The sequence below is a fragment of the Oncorhynchus nerka genome, linkage group LG2 (assembly GCF_034236695.1).
Source record: "Oncorhynchus nerka isolate Pitt River linkage group LG2, Oner_Uvic_2.0, whole genome shotgun sequence".
In the NCBI taxonomy this organism is placed as follows: domain Eukaryota; kingdom Metazoa; phylum Chordata; class Actinopteri; order Salmoniformes; family Salmonidae; genus Oncorhynchus; species Oncorhynchus nerka.
In genome coordinates, this window is record NC_088397.1 from 61,396,614 (window position 1) to 61,408,914 (window position 12,301).

General features: G+C 49.3%; 1 protein-coding gene across 4 annotated transcripts in view; it reads left to right on the plus strand.

The window, feature by feature from the left end:
- The window catches only part of foxp4 (forkhead box P4), a 239,960-nt gene that overhangs the window by 205,835 nt on the left and 21,824 nt on the right, over positions 1-12,301 (plus strand). For all 4 annotated transcript variants that reach the window (XM_065000782.1, XM_065000783.1, XM_065000786.1 and 1 more), the window contains exon 10: positions 10,747-10,834. In XM_065000782.1, the coding sequence (XP_064856854.1) occupies positions 10,747-10,834 (88 nt within the window). The remainder of the gene's footprint in view (positions 1-10,746; positions 10,835-12,301) is intronic.

Genomic DNA, 12,301 nt, shown 5'->3' on the forward strand with positions numbered 1-12,301 from the left:
AACGGTTTGACCTATAAACTATTTTGACCCCTCTATGGAAAGGTGAGACTCTCACAAACATGATGGTGTTCTCCGTTTTGTGTCACGGGACTCGTCTGAAGGTGACCGCTACCGTTAAGGTAGTTTTGTGCCTACCCCCAAAAACGGTTTAAATATGTATATCTCCTAGATTTAGACTCTTCAAAACATTTTCTTATAATGTATTTTTTGACGGACCTTTTTGCCATTTCTGAATCTGTTATTCAATGTGTGTCTATGGGCTTTAATAGTAAAGGCCAAAATCTATATTTTATCAAATAATTGTTTAAATATTTTATTTTGATACCTAATGGGGTCCTAAAATTCTAAATGATAAAGCTAAATGAGCCGTAGAATGACCATCTTAAAACAACTCCGTACGTCAGCTTAGCACCTCCCCCAACCTCTTATTAATAATGAACCAGTTGCTATCGGTTACATCAGGCTTCCCTGGAGGAGCAGAGTGTTTTGTTGTTGTGTGTCCATCTACATTATTCAACAGCTCTGACTCTCTCTCTGTCACCCTTCTCTCATCCCGTAATCCCTCCCCTCTGTCCCTCTGTCTCTGCTCCTGCTGCATGTTTCATTGGCTGCTAAATGTTTTAAGTGGTGTGTTGTGAGAGACCCTTGTGAGACGGTGCTGAGAAGGTATCAAAGAATCTGAGGCTACACCTGACAAGATAGTACAAGTTACTCAGTGTGTGTGTCCCTCCCGTCTAGCTGATTAGTGTTGTGCTCCCAGAGTTCTCTGCTCGGAAGGGTCAAGCAAATTGTTTCCACGCTTCGTTAGCAGTTGACTTAATTAGCTCATTTACAATCACAGCTCTTTGTTTCCATGGCGCTAGCAAAGACATGAAACAGCAGCTCCCTCTTCATCCATCTCCCCTCCGCTGTCCTCCTCTCTTTCATTTCTGCCTTTATTAATCCCTCTTTCTTGTCTGTCTGTCTGTCTGTCTGTCTGTCTGTCTGTCTGTCTGTCTGTCTGTCTGTCTGTCTGTCTGTCTGTCTGTCTGTCTGTCTGTCTGTCTGTCTGTCTGTCTGTCTGTCTGTCTGTCTGTCTGTCTGTCTGTCTGTCTGTCTGTGTGTGTGTGTGTGTGTGTGTGTGTGTGTGTGTGTGTGTGTGTGTGTGTGTGTGCTGGTGGGAATAAGGGGTGATACATCTAAGCCTGGTGTACACAGTCAACTGTCACTATTTGTTAGAGTGATGACACAAGAGACAACATGTCACATGTACGAACAGAGTCATACACACAGGCACATCCATACACCCTGTCTGATCCACTGAGATCCTCATTTCTCTACTACTGTCAGCTTCAGGACAGTCCACCTGCCGCTACCACATAACAAAACCATTATGAATCCTTTAACAGAGGCCCAGCGAACCCTTAACCAAGGCCTAACCAAAACAATCTTTCTAATGAGCAACTCTGAGCTGATATCACCAGGGATAGTGTGTAATAACTCGGCATGGTACACACACACACAGACACACACAGACAGAGAAGTGTGTTGTGAGATGATGGCAGCGGACAGTCAGATCAAAGCCAGAGGCAGGCTGGGAAAATTTGGAGACGAAAGCAGCCTCAGGGCAGATGGAGGGAGAGAGAGGAACCAAACGGTGACAGATAATGCTCTCCCCTCCAGCCTTCCTTAGTCATCGCTCTGGGCAGAAGAGAAGAGATGATAGGAGACACTCTTTTATTTCCAGCTCTTTTCTTTCATCTGATCTGTGATCTCTCTCTTTCTCCCCCTTTTCTCTCTTCCCTTCACTCCTTCCCCCGCTATCTTCTACCCATCGCCTATTTTCTTCTCTTCTCCTATTCTATCTCTTTTTTTTGTTGCATAGTAGATACATTCACTAATTTCTCCTCCCCTCCCTCCCGTCTCACTCTGTCAGTACTGTCTGGTATAGTACTCTGTTGGCTGTGGTTAGTGGGGCTGAGGGTAATGTGTAATGTGGACTGAATCTCTGTCTGAGAGGGCTAAGGAGTAAACAGAGACTCATTGTCGGGAGTCTCGGAAAAAACCCTGCTACTGTTTATGACTGAGCCACAGAGACGGAGAGAGAGAGGAGGAAGAGAGAGAGGGTAGAGAGAGACAAGAGTGAGTTACAGAGAGAGAGGAGGGAGAGAGAGAAGGGAGAGGGTAGAGAGAGAAGAGAATGAGTTACAGAGAGAGAGAGAGGAGGGAGAGGGTAGAGAGAGAAGGGAGAGGGTAGAGAGAGACGAGAGTGAGTTACAGAGAGAGAGGAGGGAGAGAGAGAAGGGAGAGGGTAGAGAGAGAAGAGAATGAGTTACAGAGAGAGAGAGAGAGGAGGGAGAGGGTAGAGAGAGAAGGGAGAGAGTAGAGAGAGAAGAGAATGAGTTACAGAGAGGAGGGAGAGGGTAGAGAGAGAAGAGAGTGAGTTACAGAGAGAGAGAGAGAGGAGGGAGAGGGTAGAGAGAGAAGAGAATGAGTTACAGAGAGAGAGGAGGGAGAGAGAGACGGGAGAGGGTAGAGAGAGAAGAGAATGAGTTACAGAGAGAGAGGAGGGAGAGGGTAGAGAGAGAAGAGAATGAGTTACAGAGAGAGAGGAGGGAGAGAGAGACGGGAGAGGGTAGAGAGAGAAGAGAGTGAGTTACAGAGAGAGAGGAGGGAGAGAGAAGAGAAGAGAGTGAGTTATAGAGAGAGGATTGAGAGAGAGAAGGGAGAGGGTAGAGAGAGACGAGAATGAGTTACAGAGAGAGAGGAGGGAGAGAGAGAAGGGAGAGGGTAGAGAGAGAAGAGAATGAAAGTTACAGAGAGAGAGAGAGAGAAGGGAGAGGGTAGAGAGAGAAGAGAGTGAGTTATAGAGCGAGAAGGAGAGGGTAGAGAGAGAAGAGAATGAGTTACAGAGAGAGAGAGAGAGAGGAGGGAGAGAGAAGAGAAGAGAGTGAGTTATAGAGAGAGGATTGAGAGAGAGAAGGGAGAGGGTAGAGAGAGACGAGAATGAGTTACAGAGAGAGAGGAGGGAGAGAGGGTAGAGAGAGAGAAGAGAATGAGTTACAGAGAGAGACAGAGGAGGGAGAGAGAAGAGAAGAGAGTGAGTTATAGAGAGAGGATTGAGAGAGAGAAGGGAGAGGGTAGAGAGAGAAGAGAATGAGTTACAGAGAGAGAGAGAGAGGAGGGAGAGGGTAGAGAGAGAAGAGAGTGAGTTACAGAGAGAGAGGAGGGAGAGAGAGAAGGGAGAGGGTAGAGAGAGAAGAGAATGAGTTACAGAGAGAGAGAGAGAGGAGGGAGAGGGTAGAGAGAGAAGAGAGTGAGTTATAGAGAGAGAAGGGAGAGGGTAGAGAGAGAAGAGAATGAGTTACAGAGAGAGAGAGAGAGAGAGGAGGGAGAGAGAAGAGAAGAGAGTGAGTTATAGAGAGAGGATTGAGAGAGAGAAGGGAGAGGGTAGAGAGAGACGAGAATGAGTTACAGAGAGAGAGGAGGGAGAGAGAGAAGGGAGAGGGTAGAGAGAGAAGAGAATGAGTTACAGAGAGAGAGAGAGGAGGGAGAGAGAAGAGAGTGAGTTATAGAGAGAGGATTGAGAGAGAGAAGGGAGAGGGTAGAGAGAGAAGAGAATGAGTTACAGAGAGAGAGAGAGAGGAGGGAGAGGGTAGAGAGAGAAGAGAGTGAGTTACAGAGAGAGAGGAGGGAGAGAGAGAAGGGAGAGGGTAGAGAGAGAAGAGAATGAGTTACAGAGAGAGAGAGAGGAGGGAGAGAGAAGAGAAGAGAGTAAGTTACAGAGAGAGAGGAGGGAGAGAGAAGGGAGAGGGTAGAGAGAGAAGAGAATGAGTTACAGATAGTGAGGAGGGAGAGAGAAGGGAGAGGGTAGAGAGAGAAGAGAACGAGTTACAGAGAGGAGGGAGAGGGTAGAGAGAGAAGAGAGTGAGTTACAGAGAGAGAGAGAGGAGGGAGAGGGTAGAGAGAGAAGAGAATGAGTTACAGAGAGAGAGGAGGGAGAGAGAGACGGGAGAGGGTAGAGAGAGAAGAGAATGAGTTACAGAGAGAGAGGAGGGAGAGGGTAGAGAGAGAAGAGAATGAGTTACAGAGAGAGAGGAGGGAGAGAGAGACGGGAGAGGGTAGAGAGAGAAGAGAGTGAGTTACAGAGAGAGAGGAGGGAGAGAGAAGAGAAGAGAGTGAGTTATAGAGAGAGGATTGAGAGAGAGAAGGGAGAGGGTAGAGAGAGACGAGAATGAGTTACAGAGAGAGAGGAGGGAGAGAGAGAAGGGAGAGGGTAGAGAGAGAAGAGAATGAGTTACAGAGAGAGAGAGAGAGAAGGGAGAGGGTAGAGAGAGAAGAGAGTGAGTTATAGAGCGAGAAGGGAGAGGGTAGAGAGAGAAGAGAATGAGTTACAGAGAGAGAGAGAGAGAGAGAGGAGGGAGAGAGAAGAGAAGAGAGTGAGTTATAGAGAGAGGATTGAGAGAGAGAAGGGAGAGGGTAGAGAGAGACGAGAATGAGTTACAGAGAGAGAGGAGGGAGAGAGGGTAGAGAGAGAAGAGAATGAGTTACAGAGAGAGACAGAGGAGGGAGAGAGAAGAGAAGAGAGTGAGTTATAGAGAGAGGATTGAGAGAGAGAAGGGAGAGGGTAGAGAGAGAAGAGAATGAGTTACAGAGAGAGAGAGAGAGGAGGGAGAGGGTAGAGAGAGAAGAGAGTGAGTTACAGAGAGAGAGGAGGGAGAGAGAGAAGGGAGAGGGTAGAGAGAGAAGAGAATGAGTTACAGAGAGAGAGAGAGAGGAGGGAGAGGGTAGAGAGAGAAGAGAGTGAGTTATAGAGAGAGAAGGGAGAGGGTAGAGAGAGAAGAGAATGAGTTACAGAGAGAGAGAGAGAGAGGAGGGAGAGAGAAGAGAAGAGAGTGAGTTATAGAGAGAGGATTGAGAGAGAGAAGGGAGAGGGTAGAGAGAGACGAGAATGAGTTACAGAGAGGAGGGAGAGAGAGAAGGGAGAGGGTAGAGAGAGAAGAGAATGAGTTACAGAGAGAGAGAGAGGAGGGAGAGAGAAGAGAGTGAGTTATAGAGAGAGGATTGAGAGAGAGAAGGGAGAGGGTAGAGAGAGAAGAGAATGAGTTACAGAGAGAGAGAGAGAGGAGGGAGAGGGTAGAGAGAGAAGAGAGTGAGTTACAGAGAGAGAGGAGGGAGAGAGAGAAGGGAGAGGGTAGAGAGAGAAGAGAATGAGTTACAGAGAGAGAGAGAGGAGGGAGAGAGAAGAGAAGAGAGTAAGTTACAGAGAGAGAGGAGGGAGAGAGAAGGGAGAGGGTAGAGAGAGAAGAGAATGAGTTACAGATAGTGAGGAGGGAGAGAGAAGGGAGAGGGTAGAGAGAGAAGAGAACGAGTTACAGAGAGAGAGAGGAGGGAGAGAGAAGGGAGAGGGAAGAGAGAGAAGAGAATGAGTTACAGATAGTGAGGAGGGAGAGAGAAGGGAGAGGGTAGAGAGAGAAGAGAATGAGTTACAGAGAGAGAGAGGAGGGAGAGAGAAGGGAGAGGGTAGAGAGAGAGAGAGGAGGGAGAGAGAAGAGAGTGAGTTACAGAGAGAGAGAGAAGGGAGAGGGTAGAGAAGAGAAGAGAGTGAGTTACAGATAGTGAGGAGGGAGAGAGAAGGGAGAGGGTAGAGAGAAAAGAGAGTGAGTTACAGATGGTGAGGAGGGAGAGAGAAGGGAGAGGGTAGAGAGAGAAGAGAGTGAGTTACAGAGAGAGAGAGGGGGGAGAGAGAAGGGAGAGGGTAGAGAGAGAAGAGAGTGAGTTACAGAGAGAGAGAGAGGAGGGAGAGAGAAGGGAGAGGGTAGAGAGAGAAGAGAGTGAGTTACAGAGAGAGCGAGAGGAGGGAATAGAGAGACGGGGAGTGGAGGACTAGAGAGTTAGGGAGTGGAGGAGTAGAGAGTTAGGGAGTGGAGGAGTAGAGAGTTAGGGAGTGGAGGAATAGCGAGAGGGGAGTGGAGGAATAGAGAGACGGGGAGTGGAGGAGTAGAGAGTTAGGGAGTGGAGGAGTAGAGAGAGGGGGAGTGGAGGAATAGAGAGAGGGGGAGTGGAGGAATAGAGAGACGGGGAGTGGAGGACTAGAGAGAGGGGAGTGGAGGAATAGCGAGAGGGGGAGTGGAGGAATAGAGAGACGGGGAGTGGAGGACTAGAGAGTTAGGGAGTGGAGGACTAGAGAGTTAGGGAGTGGAGGACTAGAGAGTTAGGGAGTGGAGGAATAGAGAGAGGGGAGTGGAGGAATAGAGAGACGGGGAGTGGAGGACTAGAGAGTTAGGGAGTGGAGGAATAGCGAGAGGGGGAGTGGAGGAATAGAGAGACGGGGAGTGGAGGAGTAGAGAGTTAGGGAGTGGAGGAGTAGAGAGAGGGGGAGTGGAGGAATAGAGAGACGGGGAGTGGAGGACTAGAGAGAGGGGGAGTGGAGGAATAGCGAGAGGGGAGTGGAGGAATAGAGAGACGGGGAGTGGAGGACTAGAGAGTTAGGGAGTGGAGGAGTAGAGAGTTAGGGAGTGGAGGAATAGCGAGAGGGGGAGTGGAGGAATAGAGAGACGGGGAGTGGAGGACTAGAGAGTTAGGGAGTGGAGGAATAGAGAGTTAGGGAGTGGAGGAATAGAGAGACGGGGAGTGGAGGACTAGAGAGTTAGGGAGTGGAGGAGTAGAGAGTTAGAGAGTGGAGGAATAGAGAGACGGGGAGTGGAGGAATAGCGAGAGAGGGAGTGGAGGAATAGAGAGAGGGGGAGTGGAGGAGTAGAGAGTTAGGGAGTGGAGGAGTAGAGAGACTGGGAGTGGAGGAATAGAGAGACGGGGAGTGGAGGAATAGAGAGACGGGGAGTGGAGGACTAGAGAGTTAGGGAGTGGAGGAATAGCGAGAGGGGGAGTGGAGGAATAGAGAGACGGGGAGTGGAGGACTAGAGAGTTAGGGAGTGGAGGACTAGAGAGTTAGGGAGTGGAGGAATAGAGAATTAGGGAGTGGAGGACTAGAGAGTTAGGGAGTGGAGGAGAAGAGAGAGGGGGAGTGGAGGAATAGAGAGAGGGGGAGTGGAGGAGTAGAGAGTTAGGGAGTGGAGGAGTAGAGAATTAGGGAGTGGAGGAGTAGAGAATTAGGGAGTGGAGGACTAGAGAGTTAGGGAGTGGAGGAGAAGAGAGAGGGGAGTGGAGGAATAGAGAGAGGGGGAGTGGAGGACTAGAGAGTTAGGGAGTGGAGGAGTAGAGAGTTAGGGAGTGGAGGAGTAGAGAGGGGGAGTGGAGGAATAGAGAGAGGGGGAGTGGAGGAATAGAGAGTTAGGGAGTGGAGGAATAGAGAGAGGGGGAGTGGAGGAATAGAGAGAGGGGAGTGGAGGAATAGAGAGAGGGGGAGTGGAGGAATAGAGAGAGGGGAGTGGAGGACTAGAGAGTTAGGGAGTGGAGGAGTAGAGAGTTAGGGAGTGGAGGAATAGAGAGAGGGGGAGTGGAGGAATAGAGAGAGGGGAGTGGAGGACTAGAGAATTAGGGAGTGGAGGAGAAGAGTTAGAGTGGAGGAGTAGAGAGAGGGGTTAGGGAGTGGAGGGAGTGGAGGAGAAGAGAGTTAGGGAGTGGAGGAGTAGAGAGTTAGGGAGTGGAGGAATAGAGAGAGGGGAGTGGAGGAGTAGAGAGTTAGGGAGTGGAGGAATAGAGAGTTAGGGAGTGGAGGAATAGAGAGAGGGGAGTGGAGGAGTAGAGAGTTAGGGAGTGGAGGAGTAGAGAGTTAGGGAGTGGAGGAATAGAGAGAGGGGGAGTGGAGGAATAGAGAGAGGGGAAGTGGAGGACTAGAGAATTAGGGAGGGAGGAGTAGAGAGTTAGGGAGTGGAGGAGAAGAGTTAGGGAGTGGAGGAATAGAGAGAGGGGAGTGGAGGAGTAGAGAGTTAGGGAGTGGAGGAATAGAGAGAGGGGAGTGGAGGAGTAGAGAGTTAGGGAGTGGAGGAGAAGAGTTAGGGAGTGGAGGAGTAGAGAGAGGGGTTAGGGAGTGGAGGAGAAGAGAGTTAGGGAGTGGAGGAGTAGAGAGAGGGGGAGTGGAGGAGTAGAGAGTTAGGGAGTGGAGGAATAGAGAGAGGGGGAGTGGAGGAGTAGAGAGTTAGGGAGTGGAGGAATAGAGAGAGGGGGAGTGGAGGACTAGAGAATTAGGGAGTGGAGGAATAGAGAGAGGGGGAGTGGAGGACTAGAGAATTAGGGAGTGGAGGGAAAAGGGTGAGATCATGTTTTTGTTATTATTATCATGCACTTGAGCCGTCTATCTATGCTGGGATTAGCTATGCCATGACATCATTGTTATTGTTTCATTTCTTCTTCCCTTCTAATATTGCCCAACTCCCCTTTCTCTTAAACATGCACACACTGGGTCATGATTCCCTAAACGGCACACACACACACATCTCAGAGTTGTCATGAGCAGTTTAAGGGAGGGAGGGAGGGGGAGGGAGGGAGGGAGGGAGGGAAAAGATCAGAAGGTCCTGGATCCTCCCACACCAGAGGAAACAAACAGTGCCACCATTCAGACACACATTTCAGGGGGGCAGAAGTGTATTAGGAGTTAATCAGAGAGTAGACCCTCTCTCTGTTCTTCTGATAACACATGATCTATTCTCCAGGTGTTCTTCTGATACACTCTGAGGGCATGGCCCAAAGAGCAGGACACACACACAGTTAGCTTTTACACTAAAAGGAAAAAGCTTATAAGGAAATGATATACTTATAATATTATTCTTTACATAACCTCCTCTTCCTCCCTCTCTCCTCCACTGTGTAAACTGGTTGTTTTGTTTAACACTGAGTTCAACAGTTGACTCTCATATTTAGATTTGTTTTCTTTGAGGAGGAAATCTAGTTTATACTGTTGTGTGTTTGGTCCAGGCCCACTGTTGGGTGTTTGGTCCAGGCCCACTGTTGGGTGTTTGGTCCAGGCCCACTGTTGTGTGTTTGGTCCAGGCCCACTGTTGGGTGTTTGGTCCATGCCCACTGTTGTGTGTTTGGTCCAGGCCCACTGTTGTGTGTTTGGTCCAGGCCCACTGTTGTGTGTTTGGTCCAGGCCCACTGTTGTGTGTTTGGTCCAGGCCCACTGTTGTGTGTTTGGTCCAGGCCCACTGTTGTGTGTTTCCATGTATTTCCATGTGTGTGTCTGTCTGGATAAGAGTGTAAAGCCCTCTGGTCTCTTGAAAAGCTCCAAACAGGAAAATAAACAAATATCTGCAGTCACATAAATGTGAATATTTATTTAGCTGAAGTCACCATTGGCCGGAATCACACAAACTGGAGCTGCAAGCATTCACACTCACTCACAACAATCTCCCTACTGTCTTTTGGGAATGACACACACAGACACACACACACACACACACACACACAGTGACACATCTGTCTGGTGTTCCATTGAATATGTGTGAATTACAAATGAATATGCATTATTTTGCTTGTCATGTAGGTTATAACCCAGTTGTATTCCTCTCCCTCTCTCTCTTCTCCTTCCTCTATCTCTTCTCCTTCCTCTATCTCTTATCCTTCCTCTATCTCTACCTCTCCCTCTATCTCTACCCATTCCTCTATCTCTGCCTCTTCCTCTATCTCTATCCCTTCCTCTATCTCTCCCTCTATCTCTACCCATTCCTCTATCTCTGCCTCATCCTCTATCTCTATTCCTTCCTCTATCTCTACCCATTCCTCTATCTCTGCCTCTTCCTCTATCTCTACCCCTTCCTCTATCTCTACCCATTCCTGTATCTCTGCCTCTTCCTCTATCTCTACCCCTTCCTCTATCTCTACCCCTTCCTCTATCTCTACCCCTTCCTCTATCTCTACCTCTCCCTCTATATATACCCCTTCCTCTATCTCTACCCCTTCCTCGATCTCTACCCCTTCCTCTATATCTACCTCTTCCTCTATATCTACCCCTTCCTCTATCTCTACCCCTTCCTCTATCTCTACCCCTTCCCCTATATCTACCCCTTCCTCTATCTCTGCCTCTTCCTCTATCTCTACCCATTCCTCTATCTCTACCCATTCCTCTATCTCTACCCCTTCCTCTATCTCTACCCATTCCTCTATCTCTACCCATTCCTCCATCTCTACCCCTTCCTCTATCTCTACCCCTTCCTCTATCTCTACCCCTTCCTCTATCTCTACCCATTCCTCTATCTCTACCCCTTCCTCTATCTCTACCCCTTCCTCTATCTTTACCCCTTCCTCTATCTCTACCCCTTCCTCTATTTCTATCCCTTCCTCTATCTCTACCCCTTCCTCTATCTCTACCCCTTCCTCTATCTCTACCCCTTCCTCTATCTTTACCCCTTCCTCTATCTCTACCCCTTCCTCTATCTCTATCCCTTCCTCTATCTCTACCCCTTCCTCTATCTCTACCCATCCCTCTATCTCTCCCTCTATCTCTACCCATCCCTCCTCTATCTCTATCTTTACCCCTTCCTCTATCTCTACCCCTTCCTCTATCTCTACCCCTTCCTCTATCTCTACCCCTTCCTCTATCTTTACCCCTTCCTCTATCTCTACCCCTTCCTCTATCTTTACCCCCCTTCCTCTATCTCTACCCCTTCCTTTATCTCTACCCCTTCCTCTATCTCTACCCATCCCTCTATCTCTACCCCTTCCTCTATCTCTACCCATTCCTCTATCTCTACCCCTTCCTCTATCTCTACCCCGTCCTCTATCTCTACCCCTCCTCTATATCTACCCCTTCCTCTATCTCTACCCATCCCTCTATCTCTACCCCTTCCGCTATCTTTCCTCCTTTCTCAGGCATCTGAACAATGAACATGCTCTGGATGACCGCAGTACAGCCCAGTGCAGGGTACAGATGCAGGTGGTCCAACAGCTGGAGATACAGGTGGGACACACACACACACACACACAGTCATTCTCTGTGTCTGTACTTGTCTGAGCCAGGCTGGGGGTTTAGTGAAAGCACTGGAGCTTGTAATTTAAAGAGGAAAGCTGGCATCATAGGCTCCAATTATAAGACTCCCAGTCCAGTCCATTCCAGTCCCTTTCTACTGCGGGGAAGGAGGAGGAAGAGGGGTGGACATCAAAACACAAACACCCCACAAGAACCCCAAACAGCATAGTGGCGAACCCAGGGTGTTGGAGCTGGAGATCGGGTTAGCTGTGGCCCTGGTCCCCCTGGTACACGGCATTGAGCCCCAAGCCTGAAGCCACTGATGGGCAACACAAAGTGACAGAGAGACCGGCAGTGTCACATCTCATCACGCCTCCCGTCCTCTCTCCTTTCCCTGCCGTGTCACCTACCCCACTACTGCCCTGTTATAGTACCTACATACACACATAAACTCACACACGCACATCTTACACACATTCACTCAATACTGCCATACTACAACACACACAGCCAGTGCTAGACATCTCAGTCAGCGTGCCAACACACACAGCCAGTGCTAGACATCTTAGTCAGCGTGCCAACACACACAGCCAGTGTTAGACATCTCAGTCAGTGTGCCAACACACACAGCCAGTGCTAGACATCTCAGTCAGTGTGCCAACACACACAGCCAGTGTTAGACATCTCAGTCAGTGTGCCAACACACACAGCCAGTGTTAGACATCTCAGTCAGTGTGCCAACACACACAGCCAGTGTTAGACATCTCAGTCAGTGTGCCAACACACACAGCCAGTGCTAGACATCTCAGTCAGTGTGCCAACACACACAGCCAGTGTTAGACATCTTAGTCAGCGTGCCAACACACACAGCCAGTGTTAGACATCTTAGTCAGCGTGCCAACACACACAGCCAGTGCTAGACATCTCAGTCAGCGTGCCAACACACACAGCCAGTGCTAGACATCTCAGTCAGCGTGCCAACACACACAGCCAGTGCTAGACATCTTAGTCAGCGTGCCAACACACACAGCCAGTGCTAGACATCTCAGTCAGCGTGCCAACACACACAGCCAGTGCTAGACATCTCAGTCAGTGTGCCAACACACACAGCCAGTGCTAGACATCTCAGTCAGCGTGCCAACACACACAGCCAGTGCTAGACATCTCAGTCAGCGTGCCAACACACACAGCCAGTGCTAGACATCTCAGATGTCTCTCACACACCCTCCTGTTCACTAGCTAGCCCCTGGCTGTGGTGTGTTTACACGCTGACTGAGATGTCTCTCACACACCCTCCTGTTCACTAGCTAGCCCCTGGCTGTAGTGTGTTTACACGCTGACTGAGATGTCTCTCACACACCCTCCTGTTCACTAGCTAGCCCCTGGCTGTGGTGTGTTGACACACTGACTGAGATGTCTCTCACACACCCTCCTGTTCACTAGCTAGCCCCTGGCTGT